At 34.1% G+C, this 27,990-nt stretch overlaps 1 protein-coding gene across 1 annotated transcript; it reads left to right on the forward strand.

Annotated features, from left to right (window-relative positions):
* Window positions 1–1,495: 1,495 nt before the first annotated feature.
* Window positions 1,496–27,964, forward strand: LOC110995354. The gene is made up of 20 exons (XM_022262480.2): window positions 1,496–1,733; window positions 3,022–3,154; window positions 3,547–5,783; window positions 12,764–12,902; window positions 17,160–17,482; window positions 17,758–18,276; window positions 18,601–18,739; window positions 19,201–19,352; window positions 20,016–20,154; window positions 20,508–20,686; window positions 21,236–21,371; window positions 21,934–22,092; window positions 22,521–22,603; window positions 23,145–23,459; window positions 23,672–23,782; window positions 24,080–24,146; window positions 24,291–24,391; window positions 25,256–25,399; window positions 26,037–26,172; window positions 26,355–27,964. The coding sequence occupies exons 1-20, from the start codon at window positions 1,622–1,624 to the stop codon at window positions 27,301–27,303; spliced, it is 6,273 nt and encodes a 2,090-aa protein (XP_022118172.2). The 5' UTR covers window positions 1,496–1,621; the 3' UTR covers window positions 27,304–27,964.
* Window positions 27,965–27,990: the final 26 nt, after the last annotated feature.

The raw sequence follows: 27,990 nt of genomic DNA on the forward strand, positions 1-27,990 counted from the left end.
ACTTCGGTTCAAAAATGTAAGGTAGTGTATTCATAGATATGACAATTGTTTTTTTTATTTTTGTAACGTTTGAGGAGTAACAATACTACAACATGGACAATGGAAAAGTTTTTAAGACTGTTTACAATGATTACAAATACCACGTTAAGCATGAAAGATGGAATTTCATGCATAAGTTAGAATGGAGTGGTGCAAATTCAAATTTCATGTACGTAACATAACTTTTGAACGTCAAAATAGAATATAATAAAAAACATTTTACATTTACTGCCAGTTCTCAAATCATGGGCGTAGAACTCTTTTTAGTTGCCAAGTTTTTTCTTTTACACGTTTGTAATGAGCTGCAACCATTAAGTACACCATGTTCCATGTGACATGTTAAGTAATAAAGAATAATAAAATAAAATCAAAGATTTGTCCTCTTTCAGCAGGAGGAATGGTGAAATAGGAGCGTGCACTTACATTCTCGTGGGAACAACACGCAAATACACAGTAGAAACAACTAATATCATCGTGCGTTTGAAAAATAATATTAGAATTCGAAATACTTCAACGGGATTCCCGTTTGTTTATAAAAAAGTAGGTGCATCTTCGGTCCCTGGACAATCATTGTTTACCCAGAAATTCAATAAAATAAAATAAAAATAAAGCACGTTTATTTTGGAACATAAGATCGTCAAGGTCTCCTTATTCCACGTCATTAAACTGTATCCCGGATTAATAATCTTTAGTTAAAAACTCACAAGTTTGTGATTACATAGCATTTAATATTTTGCTGCTAGCTTGACTACCCCGGAAATGAGATAAATTAATTTTCATAAAAATATAAACAACATTTATTTTCAAACTACTAAATAGCGTGACGTGAGATTCAGATATTAATTCATTAAAATTGTAATTGTTCTTTAGTCATAACATTTCATACGTTGTAACTGTTTTTTATTTTTCTTCGAATTTGATTAAAGGATAGAGGTCGTTGACTTGTGCTTGCGTGTGATTTCTTACACGGTGAAAAAATATATAATTATCAGACAACATTATACATCGCCGGTACATTAGGGGTTTAATGAAAATGTGTTCTTTTAATTAAGTTTGTCTTTATATTAAGCAATTGTGGGTTTTTGAGAAAATGAATACAGATAGATGTATAAAAACAACTTAGGAAACCTTTTATTTAGGTACGTGTGTACAATGAGCCATTATGTGTAAATAACATCTAATTATAATTTAAGTATAGTTAAGTAATTTATTTTTGGTATTTCACAACGCAACAGTTCCTCAACAAAACGTAAGAGTAAATTAAGTTATTAAAATATTTTTTGCAAACCTTACGCACATCCACACTTTTTATGGCTATTAATTAAAAATGGTAGCAATTAATGTGTAAAGAACAATGGTCGATGAGGATTTTGACCACATCGTACAAGAAAACGGTTTCAGCGAACCGAAACGCACACACGATCAAAAGATTCGCGCCACATTATTTGCAAAACCAAAACTGGCTGGACGCATTATCCTTAAATTAAAAAACAAAGTCAATTGATTGCGCGCCTTTTTTCACAGTTTGACAATTGAGTGTTAACTTTTTGAGTCTAGATTTTTCATATAATGATTTATTAGTATGTACGGAGTGTCATTAAAAATGATTTATATACTCGTTTTGTGGCCGGTTTTGCTCGCATCGGCTGTGCTGACTCTGACTATAGACTCTTTGCTGGGAACTTCAATTGAAGGTAATTTATATTTGTAACATAATAACAAATCGCAAATTGTACTCATAAGCTAAGATCAAGGATAATTTGATTAAAATAGCCGTACAAATATTTAATTATACATGGAGATTTATACTGTATCGCTTTACATATAAAATAAAAAAAGAAGTACCCAAAGACATTTCTGTGTCTATATTTTATAAATCTTACAGTGAGTTATGGTAGGCACCGCCAACCTTTTATGACTGCAGCAAAATCAAATCAAATTGTAAGCGTATTTTTGTACGTTTATACGCCGTAGAAATACAGAGGCCTACGAACAAATTTTGCTATTTAAATACTTTGTAAGTACATAAATTGTTCTTGATGAGAGGGCTTGATGAGGGATCTTAAAATATAATATTTATTTTGCCTTACGATAATACTAACATACTTCATATAAATGTCCTGGTTTGTTTGTCGCTAGTTACATGTAATACGTAAATGAAAATCTATAGAACATAGTGTAACGATTAAAGTTTAAAAACATAAAACACTCGAAGGGACAGTTTCGAAACTGTCCAGTCAAGTCGGTCTCATTGTCCGCTTGATATTTGTAATCGGATGCATTCATGTGATTATTATGTAATAACGATTAGCAATTACATGTTGCTTAAGGTACCTGCAATGCAATTGGACAACTTTACAAAGGAATTTTTGAAAGAATAGTTTCTTCCTTTCTTTTATATGTCAAGAAAATATAAGTTTGTGAAATGTTATAAAATTAAAAGCAGCAATGCTTTAAGCTGAAATTTCGGCTTCCGTTTTATCTTTTGCATCTTTATAGATAAGTAGATCTGCACTTCATTTCCTTCATCGTACGTGTTGATTCTGCACATTGGTGCACAGCCGAGATTCGAACTCTCGACTCAGACATCAGACATATGGTAAACAATGTATAAATTGCGAAACCTTGTGTAAGGAAATGAAGACTTTTTGAAGACATTTAGACTAAGGGAATATATGACAGCCAACGAAACACATATTTTCAGATCTAGGCTTCAGATTTCTATATTTCTGTATGCAAGTGTCAGTCTTCTGTGCCAGATATAAGTGTTTGGGTCTATTAGCAAGGCGGTTTTCTCACGATGTTTTCCTTTACTTTTCGAGAATATGATATATGCGCAGTAAGAAAGAAAGACCAATCGTGCACAACCGGGGATCGAACCAAAAACAACACGCTGAAGTAGTAACTTAGTAAGGACAACAGTTCTCACATATTACAAAATATATTAATATATATAACCGTTAATATTTATTGTTTTTTTAGACTGTTTCGAACGTGTTGCGATTGGAGAGCAAATCCCGCTGGACGCCATCTATCGGAATGTGTCGGAACTAACAACGAAAGAATGTGAGCAAATCTGCAAGCAAGATAAACAGTGCCAGACTTACGATTATGGGTAAGAATTGTTACAATTTATAAATAAAAATGATTTTAAATATAAGAACTTTATCATACGCCGTTCAGATTACGTCATCGATTATTATTTGTTTATTTTTAAGTTATACAAAAAAATAGGAATGTAACTAGCGGCCTTATCGCTAATAAGCGATCTCATCCAGGCAACCCTAGTAAGGAAAACAACTAAAAAAAACTTCGGGAAAAGTACTAGAAGTGCATAACCAAATAAAACAATTAACAAACTTAATCTAAAATTAAAATTATTATTAAATATTCATAGTTAACAAAATCGTTTCTGATTAAGAAACAGTTGTTATTGTTACTAATTGGTAGCATTACTGTATTAAGTATACACCATTACAATATTAAAGCAGGATTAATTAATTCCAGCGTGGGTGCAAAAGGAAACTCGACATGCGATCTTAGCAACGTCAACGAAAAGCAAATCAAAGAAGATAAACTTCTCACACGAAATCCAGACTACGATGTTTATGTCAGACGGATCCAATGTGAGCAATCACCGCCCACTCCTATGGACCAAGATGTACTCGAAAACATTCCGTTACACCGGCCAGTTATTAGACCTGATGAAGATAAGCGTCCGTTAGCAGATGAATACTATGAACGTCCCTACGAAGCGGATAGACAAACCAGACCATATGGAAATCAAGATAGGCCAGACGATTATGATTCCCGACCGGCTGAGGATAGACCCCCGAGCTACGGAGCGCATACTCCACAAAAAATTCCTTACCGACCACGCCCGGAAAGACCAGACGATAGACCCCCTAGCTATGGACTTCATCGGCCTCAAGAAATCCCTTATAGACCAAGACCAGATGAGAGACCGTCCAATTATGGACCACATAGACCAGAAGGAGTGCATAGTCCAAGACCTGAAAGGCCGGATGATAGGCCCCCAAGTTATGGACAAAGACCTGAGGAACACTACCGACCAGACAAAAGACCCCCGAGTTATGGTTTTTATGAACCAGAGCGAGATCCTTACCGACCAGAAAGGCCAGAAAGACCATACATTAGACCGGACAATTCATACGATAGGCCTCCAAGTTATGGATTGCACAGACCACAGGAAACTCCATATCGTCCTATAGATAATGTTACTCAGAAACCACGACCAGCTTATTATCCTCAAGAGGAAGATATTTATCGACCAAAGCCAGAAACACCCGAATATCAATATTTCACTCGACCTAATCGAAGACCTAGCTATAATACACCCATAGATTCAAAACCAAATTATAGCTACAATAGCCAATATGCTAGTAACTATGGCAGCTCACAAGATAATTCAATCCATGTAGAAATATATGACCCACCACGATTTAAGCCTCCTCAAAGGCCCTACCATGAGTATAGTCAGGGTTCATCAGGATATGGTCAAGGATATGGATATCATCAAACAAGTTCAAGCCAAGGAAACTATGGACTTCAAGAGAGCTATATTTATGAAAGTAAACCTCAAGCGCATGGTGGATATGGTCCAAATAAATTTGACCAAATAAGCCATGGTTATGGAAGCACAACTCGCCGGCCCATTTCTCATACTAACAAGCCCCAAGGTGATAGCGATAGCTACGGCATAAGTTCTTCTAGCTATGGAAGTAGTCAATCTTCAAGCAGTGCATATGGTAGTAGTCAAACGTCTGTTAGTGCTCAAAATGTGGGGGGTGGTTACGAAAGTTCCGGTACCTCTAGTGGAAGTTCCATTTCCGGCAATGGCTATGGTAGTGCTCAACCTGGTTCTGAATACGACACTTTAAGCAGTTATGGAAACCCAAATACTAATAGAGTTCCAAACAGACCTTCTTCTAGTAACGAATACAATCAAGTCTCTAACTCTCATAATCAAAACTCTCCAAGTTATGGGACAAACGATAAATATGATGTCAATAAACCTTATAACGAACCATCCTATGATCAGAACTCCCTATTTGGCAGTCATCTTGGTTATGGCACACATCATTTATATGAAATGTACGGGTTTAGAAAACCCTATGGATCCAAACCGCCTCAGAACTCTGGTTATGATAAACCAAGTAGTCCTAGCGAATCCAGTTATGGGACAAGACCTAATGAAGAATCATATTCTATAAGACCTGGTAGTTATGGAAGTAAACCGTATACTTCACCGGATGATAATTACGGACAGACTAGTTATGGGAGTCCAAGCGGCTATGGCAGCAGCGGGACAAGTGTTGGTTACGGGGGCTCCACAAATAAACCAAGTCTTCACAGTGAAACCGGAAATACACCAAACCCTAATCAAAGACCTAAACCCACTTACGATAGTTATGGGGATAATAAACCGTATTATGATTCAAAACCGGATAATTACGGTTCTAAACCGAGCGTCTATGCCGATGAAGGCTATCAAACAACAAAACCGAATTACAATGAAAGACCGGCTTTTAACGAGTCCTTATCAGGTTACGATTCAGATAGACCAGATATAAAACCGGTTTATGAATTTGAAGAAAAACCAGATGGTCCAAGTTACATTTCTAGGCCCGATGGCAACATTATTACTACTAGACCAGTGCTTATAACCGACTATGAAAAGCAAGGCTATGGGCGAAATCCCGACTGGAGATTCTCTTACAAGGGTGAGTTTATTTTTATCTCAAATTAACATACTTATATGTTTTTTTATATAACACATATATTAATTTTTAAGATATAGCATAGATTTTATCGCGGACTTTGAGCGCGGCGACTGAATCAAGTAATTCCGTAACGAAAATAAACCTAATACACAATGACAATATAGGTGGGGCCAATACGCATAAGATCGGGACATAACGCTTACTGCGTCTCACATCGGTCTGGCGTGATCGGTGACGTAGCACAGATGCGTTAGAGTGGGACAGAACGCATGCTGCGTATTCACATCCCTCTGACGAGGTCGGGCAGCCGGTACGCGTTAGAGTGAGACTGACTATATGGGCGTGTTAGTTTCAGTCTGGTACAGTCGTAGATTGAATTAATATCAAAGAAAAAAATACTGTATAAATAAAAAAAATATAATTGCATAACTTAATAAAATACTATGCAAAAGAGCCGCGGCAAGCCCCGAGCGCCACACGTTTTTTTTTAAATACGTTAGACAGTCAAATCAGTTAGACAATTATAATTATATTTAGTACCTTATATTAAATGCCTAAAAATATTTTTTTCTGTGTAAGGTGTTTAAACTAATAATCTCGTTACAATCGTTGTTAAATACCCAACAACATGAAAGATCGTGCCCAAAGAGAATACAATTCTTAATAAATTAGACAAATTGGTTATTGTTATATAAATTACACATTGCTATTTCTCGTGCTTGCTTAAGTGACTGAAATAACAGTTTATTATAGTTTAAAACAATCGTTACCTCTATAAAAAAATAAAATACCACTATACAATTCAAAGCGTCGTTAAACCGCTAAATACAAAAACACGTATAAACGAGTTACTTGCCCGTTCTTCTTGCCCGCTCTACGCCCTCGACTTGCGACCGGTATTTACTGCCAATTTAGAATCTACGCATCTTTTCTGTTGACGTTCAAAGTTTACTTGTTACCTATATAAATATTATCTTGAGTTTGAGTTAATATTAAGTAGAGATTTACGCAGCCTAAAAAACAGCAAGTGTTCAACAGTACTCCAGTAGCAATGTGTTTGAAGTTGCGCAAGTTCTCTTTATCTCCTTCGGACATTTCAATAGAGAGACCTGAAGAGCATAGAATTACCTTCTCCCGCTTCGATAAAATTAGCATTTTTCATTGGCATATGAATAATATATAATATTAAAATGGTTGTTAAGGTCATTCATTCCCTGCGCAGTCATTCGGCGCCATTGTTATGTTAATAATTTAAAACAAAAGCCTTGTCTGGTTTGGTTTAACGGATTAAAATAATTGACGATTTGATGAGAAAATAAAATTATGTTTTGTTTCGTGCGCACCTCAGTTTTAAACCCTTGCCCTTATATATGGGAATGTAGCGTAGCAACGTTTCTTAATTATTTATTAAATTCAATTTATCCCACGTCGTCATAATTTTGGTCTTTTAACCGGATGTGCTATAAGATTACAACTTCCTTAGTCACATTGTTAAAAATTCAAGGATTACGACAAAACTTATGCAATATATAACAGAGCTATTTGTCCATGTTTAGACCTGGCTTTGTTGAAGAATAGGGTTGAGTAGAAATTATTTTATATCATAGTCCAACTACATATTTTACTTTATAAAACCCGGCAGACCAAGATTGTGACTTAAAATAGGAATTTTAATTAAGAAAATTAAAATTGTAACAAAGTTTGTTACATTATCTAATATAAGAAATTTTTGTACATAATTATTATTTTTTTCGTGTTCTTCCTAGAGAATGATCTACTTTGCCACGAACTAAATGCCCGTTGGATTTGCGAAATTTCGCTGTTTCGGGTTCACTTCCATCTTAATTGCCATAAAGATGATGATAAAGTTTGTTGAAAGGGTCATATCTAACACAATGGGCCAACTGAAGGTCAGTTATCTACAGTATGATATACGTTAACAATAAGGTTCACAAAAAGATTACAGATATTAGATTTTTATCTTAAAAGGCTGGCTTAAGTTAACAGACAATTTTTCAGTACTGCTAATATCATATTTATATACATACAATCCTATCCAAGTCAGACAAGTCGAAGACGGTTAGTTCTAGTTGTGGGCACATGAAGTAATAGCACACGATGTATTCTGACGTACCTATCAGGCACATTGGTAATACATAAGGTACAGGCATATTGGTGGTAGGTACATAAGGTGAATTCAAATTAAAAATAATTTAGTTTTTAAACAATTATAGCTGAAACAATTTTACATTTTCTGCCAGTTCTCAAATCTAGAACGTAGAACGAAAGAAAAGAACTGATAATAACTCTTCGCCACTCTTTTTAATCGCAAAGTTTTTTGTTTTTAAAAAGGGTACACATCTTAAGATAGATGTGTCTCAAATAAAAATAATATTGTAATGTCAAACTACAAAGTTTCTCGGTCTTCTTTCTCAAAGAACACTTCTTAGTTACTAAATCTAAAATGAATTTCAACAGTTTTCCTTAATTTTCTACTTTCTTTGTTCTGATGAATTATTTAAATATAGTTACATTTAAAAAAAATATTTGCCGGTTTTTTATTTTCTTTTTAAATAATAAAATCATAAAATTATATTATAAATATAACGAATACGAATAATTTCTAACAAATACATAATAATGTTTCAACCGTAACATTAAAAAAAATACAATATAAGTTTTCGCCTGCACCTTTGGTTTGTACCGTGAATAAAAATTGTAGTAAATTACAAGTAGTAAGCTCAGGCAAATTGTTTGGACCTTCCATTATGTTGGCGTTTAGTAAAAAATCTTGAATTGTACCTGGTTCTATATGATTTATAGCTTTGATACATATCAGCTAGTGTTAGCCCAGAGATTAGGCGTGTGATTTTCAACCTGAGGTTGTGCGGTCAGACCGCAGTCTGCTTATATGGTAAAGAAAAAAAACAAATCTTTCATGTGTCATGCACATAATGCTGACCAGTGAAACAAATGTGAATTTCTGAGGCAAGGAAGAACCCATGAAATGTCGTAACACCACTGAATTCGATATATTTTATTTCGTATTGAAATTAATAATAAAAACAGGCATCATATTCAAAAAAGTGTTCTTTCTTCTCTGTGTAAGAAAATATTAATAAAAGCGATCCTTATTAAATTATTTTATTGCGTCAAAATTAATAACTACTTTTTATGGTGCCTCGAAATGCATACTGATACATTACTGCCATATAGACGACACAAAATATTGATTTTGTTTCATTTAATCAAATCTAACAGTTTCGCCATTCATTTTAATATTACATATGTATTCATATTGGTGCCTATTGGATAGATAGTACCGGTGACGTCAGAGCTGGTGCGTTCGCTAAATTAATAACTATCGAAATACAGAGAGACAATTCTGCCATCGTTTAAGGTACACTGCCACAAGGGACCAACCTTTTTAAATTTGTTTTAATGTTATATAATATATTTTATACAATATTTTTAATCATTTTCACATTATTTTCTTAATCATAGGTTAAGGGAGAATACGTTTTTTTCGTGAGTCGTAGCAATCATTTGTTGCCCTTTGGTAAAAATCTGATGTATATGTCTGTATGTAATATTGTATCACAATGGTCGGATACACAACGTTTTTACTTTTAAAATTTTTAGAGACAATAGCGTAGCCTCTCTTATCAGTCATAATCAGAGCGTTAGAATTATGTGGATATGAACAATTTCTATGGTAATACCAATAATTTGTGTTTCTTTGTAAAAATATAGAAACATCACATAACTCGAATGTGGTATTACTTAGTTTTTTTTATAGAATAGGGAGCAAACGGGCAGGAGGCTCACCTGATGTTAAGTGATACCGCCGCCCATGGACACTCTCAATGCCAGAGGGCTCAATCAATAAATGTATTTTATTGATTTTTTTCTTTTGGTAAATGTTTGAACCTTTTTGTATATTTTGTGTTAAATCTTTGGCTATATGTTTGGTATAATCGGTTTTAGTTGTATACAATTTAAGTTACCTGTAGGATTACGAAATAACACAGACTCGATGAAACAAAATTTTATTCGTTAATAGTTAGTTTAATATTAAAACTTATTTGTTAACTATTCTATAAAATAAAATGTGCATGTCGAATTGACCGGAGATTTTGAGTTTTGGAAAGACAATAATTGTTACTAGTGTATTTAAACACTAAAAAACCTTTAAACTGTAAAAAATCTGTAAACATGTAAACTGTAAACTGTAAAACCTTTCAAAACCCATACTTCCTTCATTATTTTCGTTAGATCTCAAATCCTGGAAGGCATGCCAATTGTAAACATGTCCACTGTCGAGGAAGTACTCATAATAAAATACGATAGCACTTCTTGCATGTCCATACTAATCCAAAACGTATATTGCACCGGCATATAAGCCTATGCCATACAATACAACTGTTCAGTCGTTTGTGTTGCAGCCTGTGACCCAGAATAAAAAAATTGCGATTTATGTATAAAGATGACTTAAGGATTTATGTGTTTGTGATTAAGTGTAAAGTGAAGACATGTTATATAAACATGTATACCGGTGTCGTGTTTGTATGTCTGTTTGTGTCTGTTATTGGGACTCGAGTTATCATTGTGGAAAATGCGCCAAGTATGTATTTAACATATATGTATGTAGGTATATAACATTCAAAATGCAGGTACTTCAGAATCAATTATTTTAGTAATTCAAATAAGTTTATCATAGATCCCACAAAAAAATCAAAAAGTATTTCACTTCCTTGTTCTTATAACAAGAGGCAAACGGGCAAGAGACACACCTGATATTAAGTAATACGGTCGCTCATGGGGACATTTCCAGAAGGGAAGTTCTCATGGGCTGCGGCATCGACAACTCCATCTCCATTCTTTGTGTTTTATGATTTTATAACGCTCTTTTCTTGAAGCACCCTAATTTTAATTGGTTAATACTTTGGGGTAGCTGGTTCCACAGCGGGATGGTTTGTTGAAAAAATTGCCTTAAAAACTCTAAATTTTAAAGGAAGATCAATCTAATAATCGGCATTTATTTGTAGCTATATTGCATCGTAAATGCAAAGTCCATAACATTTACCTTTTTAACTTCTTTTCATAATTCTTTAACTCCACCTGGAACGTATTCAAATATTTATGGTTTTATACAATGTGTAACTATGTTTCTTGACGCCCAGCAATGAAACTTTTGAAAAGTATATATTTAGAATAATCAGGGCTATTTTACAATACTTTCTAGTTAAATAATAAAAAACTAGCGCGCAACGACACCTCACAGATGCATCGCAAGTGGCCTTTTACATACATTAACCGTATTCTTAAAAATTAAATCCGTTAATTGTACGTGTCTTGGGATTAAATAACGAAATAATATAAGACAAAAATATTTTATATTAAAAGCGATTTTAAAGTCATTCTAATTTACATACATAAGTGCGCTTTTCCTGTCTTGAAGAAATTAACTCAAAAATATTAAATTATGACATTAAAATGTTTTCTTATTGTTTTGTTTTTTATCTTTAATATCAGTGTGAAGCTTGTCTAGTATGCGATTTCTGACTCTGAAATTCCTTGTCCCTCTTTGTCTTGAGCAACATTCATCTAGATATTTCCCGCTCTTTTTATAATCTGTCCATCTTTTCTTTTATCGTTCTATACATCTTTTTCCAGTACTACAACCAGAAGTTAACTAGGCGCCTAATCAGGTGCCAAATTGATTTGTGCGTGTAGTAGGTCCAGTCCATTTTATTATTTCTAGTGTCCATCTTTTATCCCGCACTTATGCAAGGTGTAAGTTTTGTTTTTTTTTACGAATTCGTATTCTATAAATACACTTAACTAAGCGTTAACTTTATAAAATATTAAATACTAACCGTTCCGTTGTCTTTATTAATGTTGTTATGCACTGTAATCAACAGACAAGCATGATTTAAATATCCGTTTTACATTTTTAAAGAAGTCAAAAAACAATAGGAAATAAATGAGTCAGTAGGTCGTTTTTTGTTCAGAAAATTACGATGTTTTCATACAAATTAAGTTTTTGTCTAACCAAGGGTATTTTAGAACGATGATGTCATTAAATTGTACCATGAACACATATTTATAACGCTAGTTAAGTTGACGTAATTTGTGGGCGACTAACAAAATTTTTCTTTGTTTGTTCTATATTCAGCCAGTAACTGCTGGAGATTCTCCTACAGGAGTTGCGTTTAGGCACCCAGACCCTATTTATACTATAAGAGTATTTAGACAAAGACATATAACATTTATTACTAACGAAACACACACAGAAACATAAATAATAATAATAATAATCAAAAAAAGAAAAAGAAATAATTTTTTATTATTTTAAAGGAATGAGATAATTTTTAAGTGTGTATGTGTGTTGTGGTTGTATTTAGCCCTGGCTTAGCAGTTATGGTTGATTATCAACCAAATCCTCAAAGGACGGCAATCGTCTGACGTTCGTCGGCACTTGCCGCTTTAGCCAAAAGAAAAGGTCTTTTGTGTTTAAATCAACATGAATTATGATATAATGCCTTCAGAATTGAATCTCAAAATATAATAAGAAGCCACTATCTGCATAATAAACATCTTGTCGTTGGCGTGACGACAGTCCCTTGGGCAGAGGCTATTTCAGCATCTCTCATATATTATTCAGAAGAATCAGTCTGTAGAATGCGTTGATGTGGCATATGTGTGTTTCAACGAAACCCTCGGAGCTTGCTTAGTTAGCCTTTATTTTAAATGAAGCCTTAAATTGGCTTAATTACAAGACGGGTAGAAAAGGGCGTCTACATAACCTATATCATTCCATACCTAATTCAGAACTTACCTACTTAGGATACGTCATCTGTGGTTACTACAGAGCCTTGTAGAGCTTTTAAACTACAATGGACTAAACCAGCAGCAATCAATCAGACTTTTTAGTAAATACAGACAGAAAATTTATAGTAAATAATGTGTTTTCTCAGCGTGCTTTCGTCGTGTCCTGGCTGGGCGGCGCGCCCTTCGTAGCAACGTTAGGCGGGTGGTGGATTGCGAAAGACTGGAGGACTGCATGAGGGAGTGTGCCATCGAGAAACGGTTCCACTGCGAGAGTTTTAACTACAGGTAATTACAGTTTATATTTTTATTTATTCTACACTAATATTATAAAGAGGAAAACTTTGTTTGTTTGATTGTAATGAATAGGCTCATTAACTACTGGACCGATTTTAAAAATTCTTTCACCATTCGAAAGCTACATTATCCACGAGTAATATAGGCTATATTTAATTTTGAACAAAAATAGGGTTCCGTAAGATATTAGGGGTTTTCAGACACAAGGTGTAAAAAATCAACCAAAAAAGTTACTTATTATGCGTACCCTGCCTAAACTATTAAAGACAGAACCATAAAATGTTCTAAGTAATTGTAGATCTTATAAATATCTACAAAAAAGTCCGCGACACACTATCTATGTCGAGTGAGGCACAATAATAAATGATATACATGGCAAATGATGATGACGTTTGCCGGATCAGCTAGTGAGATAAAGAAAGAAAAAAACTTTATTACACATAATAAAAGGGATACTTAGTTAAAAGAGAAACTGCACTAGCACTAGCATTCCCTGGGTAACGTTATAATTTCTACATAACTACTGTTGCACAGTGCGAATATTTTCCGTTACATAGGACTGGTTGGGAAGATGTTATTTTATTTGATATGCGACCGTATGTGTCGCCATTTTTTTATATTTCACTCAATTACACCGTACTGAATGTTAATGAATTCTACTCAGACGCTATCTATTGTGTGAAGTATGGGCATTTTAAAATATGTAAGGTAAAAAGGTTTTCATCGTAATACACAATATAGCAGAATCTCTGTGTATTTCGATCAGAGAAATGTCTTATCAACAAGACAAATTTAGAAATAGAATCCGGAATCTTTTTCTCATGAGGAAATCGATTTAAGTATCAACATAATACCTTGGTTTTAGAGTACAAAATTAGTTGATACTGTATTATTAATTATTATGGAGTAACGTTCACACGCCGTTTCGCAGTATTGTATTTATTTCCTAGATTTTTGGCATTTTTGGTGACTTCCATTGTTTTTGTTAACTGATCTCCGCCAAGGTCCAAAATGATTGAGCACTTTTTGCACTTGGACCATTTTCAATTGTTCTCATTTAAATAAATTACATGAGATAATTTAAACTAGCTATGTAATGGATATTTCTTTCACTGTACGCAATTAATACTAGCTCGTACGGTTAAGGCACACATCGTGTGAAAATCGACATGCCTCAGACCAATGTTTATTATATATTTTCTAATCCTACAAAAACAAACAATTACACTAAAAATATAGCCAAGGATGGAATACATAATATTTACAAAAAGGTTTAAAAGAAGAAAAACAATAAAAAATATTTTTAATATTATATTCAATACATTTAATACCTACTTTGAATTTAAAAGTAAGGGTATGTACGCGAAGGTGTGTATCATACACACCTGCATCATTGCAGCGATGGATATTCTGTATATCGATAGATATAATATAGCAATAGATAGCTTAAGAATTAGCTTAAATATTGGTCGGTCGACAATCATGTCCTTGTGTTGACGACATGATCAGGCACAGAAGGTTGATCACCTAATCTGTTAAATAAAACTTATCAAAGAAACGGAAATTATCTGAGGCCCAAGATCATATTAGACTTCCTCCGAGCGTCCTTCAGGAAATAGAACCAGAGCGGTATCCGTTTAGCCCAATTCTGTCTAATATATGGACCGCCACTTAATTATTCTTTGTGTGAGTGCGAATGTGCGATAAAAACACGTGTCTCAACGCCCGTAGGGTTATTAATCACTATTACTGTTTATAGTGGTGATAAAATATAGGATATATTCATAAATATAATAAAAATAAAAATTAATAAGAGTTTCCGTTCCACGTTATTCCAAATTGACGTATTTTCTGATATTGGCAGGGTGTCGATATACATTATATTATTATAGCCTCTTTTTATCTTTAATGAATAATATATTTTAAACAAGTATAACATTTCATTAGTTATTAATATATGCATGCATTATAAAAATAAAATATTACTATTTTATTTATCCTTAAATTTAAATTTCATGCATAATTAATAACTTTAATATATGTCAATTTTAAATAATAACACATAACACACAACACAACACATTATTAAAGTTTATATTATGTGGAATGAGCTACTCAATTATTAACTAATTATTAATAATTACAATTATTATTGTAGGCTTGCCGGTAAACATTTAAAATAAAGCTTTTATTAATAATAATAGTCACCGGCGCCAATGTTTCTTGTGGCTCAGATTTCTGAATTTATTTCTTGCTCTCTTCTATAATATAGGAGCTGCAGTGTGACACGAACGTAGACTCTTACACAAATTCAGTATATTTCTGCATGTTGGTTCACATAACTTGTATATTTCAAAAGTAACAAAAACTTAAAGAATATGTAAGACAATAACACTTGAATAATTACTTTGATTAATTACCATTAGTTCAGAGTTCGACCTCGGGTCGTTGCAATCTGTAGGAATCATCTGTATTGTACGCTAGCCTTGCGTATGCACAGGCACGGATTCAGGAAGTGTCCACACTATATTTTAGTAGTGCTAATAATACATACAATAACTAGTAATACTCTTAAAGTAACACTTTTCTGTAAATTGTATGATGGCTTAATAAAATTAACAAAACACATATTTTTTTTATAATCATTTTTAAATTTGATTTTGCTTTAAATTACGATAATATGCTTGGTAAAAATTGGAATCATGAAATAATGAAGTTGATTTTGACATTAGTGCGAACATATTATACAACACGAATATTACGCAGAAAATTTTTGTTATTTAACTAAGAGTTAAGTGCCACTAAAACATCGTATTCTTGTTATTGTTTACTATTGTATCTTGAATACGAAGAATAATATGAATTTTGCATTAAAAAATCTATCAATCCTGACCTGTAATTTCGTAGTAATAGCAATAATTTGCATAAAAGACAGCCCTGTGTGGTTGACCCAAATTCATTTAAACACCATAATTGAGATTTTTACAAGGTTACAATCTATTGTCATATTACATTATATACTTTACTCTCAGGGATTTGAGAATACGCACCTTAAATATTTTTTTTTAAGTTTTATATAAAGATGTGGAACTAGCTGCCCATTGTAAGTATTTACGAGATATTTCGACTAAGGGTTTCCTCAACAATAGAGCGTACCAATTTTAAAAAGGCTTTCAACGTACCTTTGAGCCTTCTGGAAATGTCAGTATTTATAGGGTATCAACTCAACATTACCCGTTTGCCTCGTATTACATAGAAAAAAAGATTAAATGTTTTTCACGCTAGCGGTAGACTACATGTTAAAAATATAGTTAATTGGGCTTTTTTTACATAAATTTTTACATAATAATGCAATAAACACGTTACAAATTTCTAAAGGCTGAGTAGAACGGGTGGACTCATAAACTCAGAGTTTCCTCTTTCAATGTCTTTCCTTTGAAAGATGCGTAAAGCGCTACGAACCTCTTCGTAGGTAAATAATGTATAAGTAACACGAGTACATAGTTTATTTATAAAAAACTAGCTGCGCTTCAACCTCGTACGTTTATATATATATAATTAGACCTCTGCGACTGAAATACGCCGTTGAATTTTTGGATATTAGACATGGCATTTCCTCACAATGTTTTCCGTCACCGCACGAACGAGTATTGTGCTCAGAAAGAAAAGTCCCTTGGTTTAACGGTTTTAGGCTTATGTCACTGGGCCAAAATTGCACTTTGAAAATATATTATAATGTCAAAGATTATGTGTTCTTAATTAAAAAATAAATAAATAACTCTCTCCATAGTAGCTTATTATTGAAAAAAATCAAATACACAACTACACGCAATACTCGTCCAGCGAGTTTGCTTATCTTGCCGAAGCCGCGTACAAATTATTTGAAGAAGTCTATGCATGTTAGATTGAACATACTAGACTAAAATTGAGACAGCTAATGGCGACGTGTGTCTCGCTCGTATATACATATTAAGTTTCTCATGTAAATAAAATACATTTTTTGTAATGAGAAATAAAGTTTTTTAAACATGATGTATAAAATAAGACCTCTTTTAATTGTTATATAAAACTCTGTCTTTCCTTATTAATGTTTCTAACACTGTTGGTAGTGAAAAGGCTGCTATAGTTTTTACATCTATCTGTAGAACATATTTTGAATACTTATGTATTTTTTTTAAACCATAGATAGTTAAATAATCATTTGTAAATTACCCTTACTTTTTATTATTTTAAAACATATATTCACAGATTGGATCCCAGCTTCCGCGGAAAAGGTCTGTGCGAATTAATGACAAAACCCATAGAAGCTTTCGACTTGCATCGCGACTTTGTTGACGACAAAAATTACGATTTTTATGAACTGGACAGAAATAGCCTCGAACCAAATTGTCCAGAAACATTATATGGTCCAGGCCTTTTGCATTCTGGTTTTTTATCGTCCAAACAAAAAGGACAGGATAGAGTGGACTGGTATGACGCTGGGTACAGAGGTGTTAGTAGATATGATGAGAGACGAAAGTATACACAGCACAAAAGATATGAAGACGAGTTTTTTGTGCCCTATCAGATAGGTGAGAAATATACTAATTACTTAATAACTTCAAATTAAATGTATGTTTGGCCTGTATTTATGTTACACTTGCAATTTAGAAGTTTATTTTCAATTACATCTGGTTATTGAAATGCATTTATTTTCTGAAGGGATTTTGTTAGAAAACTACTAGTCAAATAAATTTGCGAAAAGACAATTTCCAAAGTCTTTTTAATTCAATTGAAACGTAATTTTATTAACATTAAATGAATTATAACAAAAAAAAAAAATACCGATAAACACAATCTTTTATAGGTGTTGTAAAGGGTGACGATCGTGAAAATTGGGGACAATACGGTGGAAACTACGGGAACTATGACTCCTACTACAAAAACAGAAACGATTTCCACAAATCATACAACCATTGGCGATTATCGGATTTCGATAGACAATACGGCGTGAAACACAAGGATTTTGACTACAACACTCTAGGAAAGCACACAGATCACACGTATGGTGAAATCCCAGTTTACCCAATAGACAATAAATTTACAAATAGCAGGGTCGGACAGTCAGATGTAGTACATTATACAGGAAAAAAGTTTTCGGATTTTGATTTTACAACTGAACATAAGGATTTTGATCATAGTAAAACTGCGGATTTTAATCATAATATAGAGAAGCAATCGGATTTTGAACATCATATAGGTAAAGAGTACTGGGACTACTTATCGTGGAAGAGAGGGAGATGGAATACGTCAGAAAGTTGGAGCAAGTGGGACGATGATAGGGAAAGTGGGGGTTGGGAAGGCAGGAGTGAGGACACGGTGAAGGGTAAGTGATTCAATTTGTGATTACTAAAACTAAATAAGTGTTATTGCAATCCTTTAACCTCTAAATATCAAATAACCAGAAAGAGCGAAACTGCCCATTGGATAAGTAAATTAGTAATTAGTTTAGTTAAAAGGCTTGGATGTTAATTGAACGGCTAATTAAACTAGTAGGCTGCGACATATATATTAAATTAAGTTTATGGAAGAGGAGGAGGAGAAGGTTCTTTTTAAACACAGATATTTTTTACGGTTTCCCAAATCTTACACATTGTAATAATGTATAGACAGTAAACACATTTATATTTTATTTTTATTATCTGCATAGACTGCTCCTCTCGTCGTAGTCCTGGAATGTCTCTGGGATCCGGCGCAGTCCGTCGCTCCCTTTTCGCCAGAACTGTGGTAGATTGTGAAACCGCTTGCTTTGGTGAACGGGAATTCAAATGTGTCTCATATAGTTATAGGTAAGTAATATGGAAAATAATTTTATTGATCACGCACACAATGACAGTTTGTTTATCAGGTCATTCCTACGTCTGTTTTTACATACTTTATTCTTTGTGTAACCACTCTATACTCTATGGCTGATACTTCTATAGTATATTAACCGTTTTCAATCAAACGTTAACTCCATACATTTACGACCTTAATGCTAATAGCTATATCATCTGAATTTTCGAAATTTGTTCTGATATATATCATATTACTATTGTTTTATATTTTATAGTATTTTAGATTATTCATAACAAATATTACAAGTAAAAAAAAGTACTTATAATTTTAATAAGTCAATTGCGCCAGATATAATTATATAGTAAAAGACTGTCTTGGAGTTTTTATTTAAATGTACGATGCTCATCTGGAAAATTTTGAGCACTGCTACTTGTGTCATATATAAGCCTTACATAAAAGTCAATATTTGAAGGTACTCAAGTACACCTGGTTCAGACAACTGTTACCTCAGCGAACGTCCCTACAAGGGCCTGGATATGTCAGCAGATATTGACTCTGACGTGTATGCCATGCCGCAGCATCAGGGATGCCACACTGTCAGCACTAAACCTTGGGTTGAGAGCGGTAAGACTTTTCTATGTTTCCATGAATATTTTAAAACTTCAGTGGTCCCCTTATATTAACGGATTGGCAGAGACTTAGTTCTGCAGCTTACGCGGTTAAAAATATTCGCTCACTGACAGCTAGACTTTTTTGTTTATTTCAGTTACTTTCACAGCTTATGGCTTATAATTATGGGGTCACGCTGCTGATGTCGAAACTCCTCATCCTGCAGAAGAAGACTATTCGTGCGATTTATAATTTAAAATGCAGGGAATCTCTGAGAGATAAATTCAAGGAAATTAATATACTTACCTTTCCCACGCAATATATTTATAAAAATATTACGTATGTTTACAAAAAAAGTGATAAGTTTACTAGAATAGAACATAAGCTCAATAACTAAAGACTGTCTAAAGTTAGTAATCCTTTTTGGGAAAAGGAATATTCTTCTTTAATAAAATCTCAGAGGCTCTTTTATCTCTGCTTTTTAATATATTTAGGAAATGTGTTAAAGAAAAGCTGTGTAAATTATTGAGGTTATTTTTATACTCGCATTTATAACAATTTAAGTTTGACTTGATTTGTTAGAATTTGCTATCCTAAGTCTATGGTATCATTTGAAGTTCCATAGCCAAAAGACATCTTAAACCTAAAAAGCCTAGTAGTTTGAAATTTTCCTTCTAGAATGTTTTTGGCACGTCCGTTCTGGCTCCGCCGTGTCTGGAACAGCGGTGAAAGCGGCTCTGACCGTGACGGGTTTGGGAGCCTGTGAAGCTGAATGCATCAGGGCTCATAAGTTCTTTTGTAGAGGATTTAGTTTCAGGTAGGCTAAGATGCTAAAAACTATGTTCGTTGATTGGTACACTTCCCTTCTTTATGAAATTTGTGATTTTATATATGTAAATAGTGTTTTTATACAACGAAATTTAACTGAAAAATAAAATAATATGGTAAAAAAGTTAATTTACAGAACATTCTACTAACTCTGTTCTCATGAAAGTAAAGACCAGCAACGCATATGCGAGCACTCAGGCAATGTGAGTGTCTTGTGCCTGTGCATTTGCCTCCTACCCGTTTGCAGTTGTTACTTAAAAAAAAAAACTTTTTTTTTAAATTTTCGAATTATGTTCTCAAAGCATTTTGACCTTCACTAAGCAGAGGTTTTTTTTCGACCAGGTTTGAACCTCCCATCGGTGATGACATAGAGAACTGTATTCTGACCTCATCACCCCCAACGTCACTAGAAACGGGGAGGGGACTTCGCCCTTCTATAGGCCATGAGCTCTACTCAAGAGGAAACTACGGGCGTGGTTGCGAACCAGCCTTGTATGATGATGTACAGCATAGAGAAACGCGTAAGTTCTTTGATTTGTCTTAACCGCAATGATTCTTCTTTATTTGACTTTTAGGGTCGACACTTAACACTCCTACGAAAGAATAATGAATGTTTATCCGCCTTTTTGTTTCTTTTTTAACTCTAAATTGTTTCCGCCGTATGAAAATCTAAATACTAGCAGTGTGACAATTCAAAACATCAAAATTACAGTCTAACAGGATTCTTAAATGTAAAACGTCCATATTACTCGACGTTTACCTTATTTTCGATATAAGATTTAATAATACTTCTAATCTTTATTATATTTTCACTACAGTATCTCTTGGCAATCTTCTCTAACCCTTTCCACTAACACTTACACTTCTCTATTCTTTGTGACTCTTCTCCAGCAAACTGTTTCTTTGAGTTAGTCCTCCCATCATATACCTTTTCGGCGTCGTTTGTTTTCAGTCTCCTAGGTTTCATGCCGTCAATATTTTGCTCCATCTTTCATGCTGGTTCCGTAGCATATGACCCTCTACTTATATTCAAAGAACCTCTTATTATTGCTTCTCTCTGGTTGCTGCAGAGTGCTACCTTCAATACGACAGTTCAGCTCGTCTCACACCCAACGCTGTCCGTGGCCAAGCGCGAGTCGGCAGCGACAGAGCGTGTGGTGAGGCCTGCAACGACGCACCCTTTCGATGCTTAAGTTTCTCTTTCACGTAAGTTTTTTTTAAAACATGAAGCAAATGGTCAGAAGGATCGCAAGTGCATTGCCGTCTAAAGTTTCATGTTAATAATATTACTATTTTGTATTACCTATACGTTAATTTCAGTTTGTGATTTAACAGCTAAAGTTTAGAGAAACATTAAAATCTATGACAAAGTTTTAATAAACGTTTTTTTGTTTAAAAAAGTTCGGTATTCTAGGTTCCTTTTGAAAGGACACTGTTTGGAGTTGTTTAAAGAGTATAATTATTGGTAGTAAAATAATTATGGGTATATACATAAATAAATGAGTGGCACTACAAACTTTTTAGGTATAGGCCTCAAATTTCAGATTATCAGCCTCCTGATAAACGCCGTTGACTTTTTGGATCTAAGGCAAGCCGGTTTTCTGATGATTTTTTCCTTCACCTTTCAAGCTAATGTTATGCGCACATACATAAAAAGCCGATTTGTGCCGCCGGGGATCGACCTTACCACAGTGATGAGAATCACATTCTGAACTAGGCCAAAACTTCTCTGCTAATTAATAATATAATTAATTGATATATTTTTTAGAAATAACGGACCACCAGACACCGATAACTGTCTGCTATCTGAAATCCGACTGTTCGATCTGCAACGGGGCGTAGATTATGAGCACTCAGGCGATGATTTGTTGTTTGCGTTCGATTTGTTTAATGGACAGTGTTGGAGGAAAGTCTACGCAACGCATGAGTGAGTAATTAATTATAAATCAAATTTAAGTATCGTTTATTCACAACATATAACGTACACACATGAATTACATACTCAGTTACGTTCTGTGACGTTTATCACACTAGCATATCCGACAGACGTCCTGTACAGAAGTCATACACAAAAAAAGGTAAATCTTTCTTTACTCCACTTAAACACACAAAAATCTGTCAAGCCGTTTTGGAGATTGAGAGAATAAGATTTTTATATATGCCAGAAGCTTATTTGCTGTATAGATAAATGTTGGTATTTTTTGTGAATCTAAACCGTCCTGGGCGCCACACAAACGCATACAAAAAATTCATTCATATCGGTCCAGGTGTTTAAGAGGAGTTCTGTCATCTGTGACACATGCATAGTAGATTTATTTGTATCGAGATATATTATAAATTGAAATTTCTTTATAGGGTACCAACTATTGAAATACCGCATCCAATGATTCCTACGATAGAAGAACACCATCCTTACAAACCTGTGCCACCTGGACCAGGTAAACAAAAATATTTTTTTTTATTAAAACTAAAATTACATTTATTATTAATAATAAACCAGTTTATTTCCAATTTTTACAAATATCCTAGCTTCTTTCAGTACCCATCATTGCGATCCCCATCAAGGGTAAAGTCCTCCTCAACTTTTTCCAAATATTTCTAACCATGGCTACTTTCTCCATTAACTTTAGACGTTGACAAACATTTATAACTAACAAAACACACACACAGAAGCACAAAAAATAACAATAATAAAAAAGAGAGATATTAAAAAAAAAGCTATATTACAAGTGTGGAATGCGTGTGTGCCGTAGTTGTAATTGGCCCTTGCTCAGCATTATGCTGAGAAGCAAAGCGTTCCACAGCTCTGGTCATTCTGCCAGAGACCACAGCAACTCCTTTGCCTCTCAGTCGCAAAATGAATAAGAGTGTAATAATACTAATTCTTAGTAGAAAAGAAATCTTTCCGCTAATGATTCCATATCTTATATTCTCCCCATATTATCTATTGCCTGCGTAAATTTTTAATTGACTTTTCAGAATACATCACGGGCCCCAGTGGCCCCAGTGGTCCCAGCTATCTAATCGGACCAGATTCGAACCCCGATTATAAACCCAGCTATTTACCTATCAGCGGTCCCAGCATACCTCTTGGGCCCAGTGGTATAAGTGGTCCCAGTTCTACTGGACCCATAGAACCACCGGGGCCCATATATGAACCGTACAAACCGTACAAACCAGAACCGTACATTCCTAAACCTTATAAACCTAGTTATTCCAATTCTAAACCGCATTTCGATAAACCGTCTACTATTGAGAAACCAGTGAAGCCTTTGACAGCGGGTAGTGAGTTTTGTAAGTATTAGATTTTTCCGCATATCGCAGTTGCAGCATTTATGAGAAATCAATAAAGTTTATTAAAAAAAATATTTTTACTAATTCTAAACAATATATATTATGTCGCAGCCGAATAGTTTAATCAGCCGTACAATTAATAGTCTAGCCTTTTAACGAAACGGCGCTGCTTAACTAGAAAAAAGAAAGATATTTAGATTAAATTTTTTTAGCGTCTTGGCGTCATTATACCGTATCCGGTTTCCCGTGCCGTGCAGGAACTACATGTGCACAGAACCTTATAGCGGGACACTGGGCCTGTGAGCCCGAAGGGGGAGAGATTGGTGAGCATATATAAGATAATAGATTTGCGTGAGACACTAGTAAACATAATGATGTGTACGATACAAACAATATCAGAATTCAACCAATTCATAAGACTAATAATGTAAAATTTATTTGGGGATAAATTTGCGCGCCATTGTGTGGCAGAATATGAGAACTAACGACTGTACCACCTTGCATATTTTGTACCATATTCTTGCAATAAGTTATTATTATTATTATATAATAATTTTATAAAACTTGAAAAATATCCGCGTTATAGAGAGGATTACTGTACATACTTAATTTGTTTTTAGGATCTTGGGATTATTGTTGTGCGCCGACGCATCGATGTGGTTATAGTGAAGGATTTAGGAAGCCATGGTATGGTTTTTTTTAATTTCAACATTACATTGACTTTTCGTATAGTATAAATAATATTTTCTATTTTTTAGCATTGTTTTATAAACTTCTTTTCAAAGATAAGCACAGTTCCAGGTGATTAGATGTGCCTTTTATTCTTTCTAGGTGTTACGTAGGCCAAGACGAAGACCAATGGCGACCTTGCAGTGAGAAGTACTATCCTTACCATCATCACAATGTGCCGCACCCATCTTTGGGTCACAGAGGTAATACATTCAAATTCAAAATCATTAATGTAGGCAACATAATATAAACATACACTTATGAACGTCAAAAAAAGAAATATACATTAAAATCTTCCAATTTTCCATTTACTGCTAGTTTTCGAATCAAGGGCGTAGAACGGAAGAGAAGAACTGGCAATAAACTCTCCGCCACTCTTTTTAATCGCTAATAATATTATTTTATACTAGTTAGTGCCCGTAAATTTGACAAAGTAAATACGCTAAGAAAACATTAAGAAACATACCAGTGCCGCTACAATCCTTAGTCTCTTTGGGCAGGAAGAGTAACAGTTTCTCTTTCTTCACTGGACTAGTAAGGACTGACGCAGGTAGAAAGTCTGGTGTATAGTCGGAAATCGAACCTACCACCTCATGGAAAGTGCTGAGCAGAACAGCATCACGGCACTTTAATAGTATATAAAAGCACATTCAAATATTTTATTTGTACGGGTACATACATAATGCTATGAAATTTATAACAGGCGTTTAGTACTATTACATGAATTCATATAATATAATGTAATAAAACTGTAAAATTCGCATGAAAATCTGCTTAGTAGTTAAATAAGTGTAAAAGAGTGTGGTCAGTGTTGGTCTGGTGGGTTCAGCGTGTGACTCTCATCCGTGAGATCGTAGGTTCGATTCTCGGCTGTGCACCAATGGAATAACTTTCTGCGTGCGCTTTTAATCGTAGCTGAAAACCAAATTTCCCTAAGACCCAAAAATTTGACGGTGTATGTGAGGCACAGGAATCGCCTACTTGCCTATTAGATTGACCATTGACCATTGTAACAGATACAGAAATCAGAGGTCAGACCCAAGTTCATGCGATTTACCCACTTTCAGAAGCTATTCGTCCTCGACCTGATAGACCAATCAATGATCGTGGACCTGGGCCTTATCTACCGGAAGGTGACAGGAAATACTGGAACGATTTGTACAAAAATGGTCCTAAAGCATACTACGATAAATATGGAAATCCTTTGCCAGGTGAGAGAGTACTTATTTAAAAAATAAAGAATAATTTTAATAAGCACAAACACTATATGTTTTACTTCAGATTTTTTTGTATTTAGGTATGGTAATTAGATTTTTAGTTTAATTTTGATTTGGTTCTACAATTCTAGCACTTAACCTTCATTTTTCCTTGCTGTGTTTAGTTTTGCCTGAAAGAGATCGCTTGTTAACGAAATAGCCGCCCGTTGCACCCCCGACAATTAATATTATTTGTTTTTATATGAATGTAACGAACTGTAAATTAATATAATAACTTTTAAATTATCTTAGAAGTTAACAGTTCATAAGCGTAAAGTTTTGTAAAGTAGATCAGTTGTTTTGGAAGTTAAGACGATCACTTATGCTTCCTTCAATCAGTCGTTACCTAAGCACTAACCTAACTTTCGTAGGTAATCGATTCAATAAACTTGATGATTTAAGTATAAATTAAGTATTTAGTTTTTTATGTCAATTATAAATGTGGATTTAATATTATTAGCGGATTTAAACACGTATTTAATCTGAAAACCTTTAAAAAACTAAAGAAATAAATTACATGATGAATAAATTCACGATTAATTTTTATATTAATTTCCGAACTCTACAATAGTTATATTATCTGCGTTTACAGGTTACACTCGCGTCCCAACCGAAAGCCGTCCTTATATAAAGACTGAAAGAAATCCGCCAAGAAGTGGCTCTGGTCAGTGGGTCCAGGTGCCAGCGTATGATGATGAACCGCAAGCTGCTGGGCTTGGAGTACCAAGGTATGTACATATTTGTTGCAAAGCTGTAGCTGCATTAACTGCTGCTAATGATCGTGAAAGAGATACATAAATTTGAGGCCCGAACGTAAAAAGGTGCCAGTGGTAACCTAAGAATTAGATACATAAGAAACAGGCGTTTAATAAGATTTATTATTTTCATTTTTCACAAACATTTTTTTCAGATACTGGCCCGTTGCCTACTTACACAAAAGCCCACCTCCAAACACCACTTACTTTAGATTTAATGAAACTTCTACTACAACTGAGCGACAAGTATCAACGACAATTAAACCAGAGTTCCGACACAAGTCCATTGAAATCGAGAGTAGATCGTTAGAAGACAGAACTGAAAAAAGTAGAATTTCAAAAGAAGACGATATAAGTTTCGAAGTAGAAGTATCTTCTACGACCTATAAGCCGGAAACTTCAACAACAGAAACTAGTACAACAACAGAGGAAACAAAATTAAATAATACAGAAACAAAAGCCGATATATTCGAAGATTATGACTACGCTAAGGGTCTAGATGGGAAACTCGGCGATTTTACATCTATAGAAGTTTTTAACATAGAAGACGCAAAGACAGCGGATAAACAGGATTTTAAGACTTTGGAAGCTGAGGAAAAGCAAATTGAAGCAATTGGACGCTTGTTAGCGTCGAAACGTGGCGGCAAACTGGTTTTGGATTCGAAAGACTTAGAACCAAAGAACATAAGGGTCGATAAAGATTTTATGGAAATCAGCAATCGAGTCCCAACTAGACGGGGAGTTATTCAAAGAGTTAGTAAGGAAGAATTGAATAAAGAAGTTTCTAGAGTTCTAAATGATGGCAGTCTGGAAGTGAGTGAGACTACATTTGTGAGACCACCCAGAATTCTAAGTACCACAGAGAATATAAGAAAAACCATGGTTAATGGTAAAGTGTTTTATGATGCAAGTGTACGTGAAGAGAGAGATAATAGTAGAAGAGGAAAAAGTCTTCGCGTAGAAACAAATATAAAAAAAGACGTTAGAAGAAATATTAATCCGATTAGAAGAGTTAAGAGAGTATATAAAAAGAGATATAATCCAGAAGAGGTTAGAAAGCGTTTGCTAGAAAGAGAGAAGAGTAAAAATAACACTGATATTTAGCTTACTTTTAGATGGAATTGAATGAAATCTATTAATATTGTTAAATATAGATTAATATTCAAATTAAATCTCAACCGTTATATAACGGTTTTGGGGCCTCATTACCCGTGTCTTAATATATGTGCATTTTCTTTCGTGTAGCTTTTAATTTAAAGGAATACATTTGAAGACCACTTGGTCTCTTTACGGCTTCTTCCAGCAATTTCCCGCGATTTTGTTTAAACAGCGATGATACCAACTTTGAATCACTATATGGAAGTGTCAGAGTACATAGGAAGTCCCCATTGGCATTCTTTGATATATTAATATTATATAGCATATATCATATACCATTCTAAATTAATTATACTTTTAATTAAAGAGATGAATAGTTTCGTTAGTCTTCCTCTGGAGATATTTTAGTGATCAACGTTTATCACGAGAGCAATTTTACGACTGATTCGAGGTAATTCGATGCGTGTAATGTTCCATTCGAAAGTTAAATGATGATTGCGAGTAATTTTAGGCAGTAAATCTATAAAATATTGTGGAAATTACATTCTCAAATAGTTTCACCTCGTTATAAGTGTATTTATATGGTTTTATTGAACTATTTTTAAAAACGCATGTCGAAATCCTAAAGTTATATATTTTGAAGTTAAAATTTTAAATATTTAAGGATAAGAAATTACCTTTAAATAATATTTT

The sequence above is a fragment of the Pieris rapae genome, chromosome 15 (assembly GCF_905147795.1).
Source record: "Pieris rapae chromosome 15, ilPieRapa1.1, whole genome shotgun sequence".
Lineage (NCBI taxonomy): Eukaryota > Metazoa > Arthropoda > Insecta > Lepidoptera > Pieridae > Pieris > Pieris rapae.

What these genes read in the sequence shown, in the direction of transcription:
- LOC110995354 (XM_022262480.2), top strand. Translation starts at nt 1,622, where the DNA reads ATGTACGGAGTGTCATTAAAAATGATTTATATACTCGTTTTGTGGCCG. An exon ending in TGTACAGCATAGAGAAACGC is followed by an intron (nt 20,687 to 21,235) that starts GTAAGTTCTTTG and finishes TGGTTGCTGCAG; the next exon opens with AGTGCTACCTTCAATACGAC. An exon ending in AAAGTCTACGCAACGCATGA is followed by an intron (nt 22,093 to 22,520) that starts GTGAGTAATTAA and finishes ATTTCTTTATAG; the next exon opens with GGTACCAACTATTGAAATAC.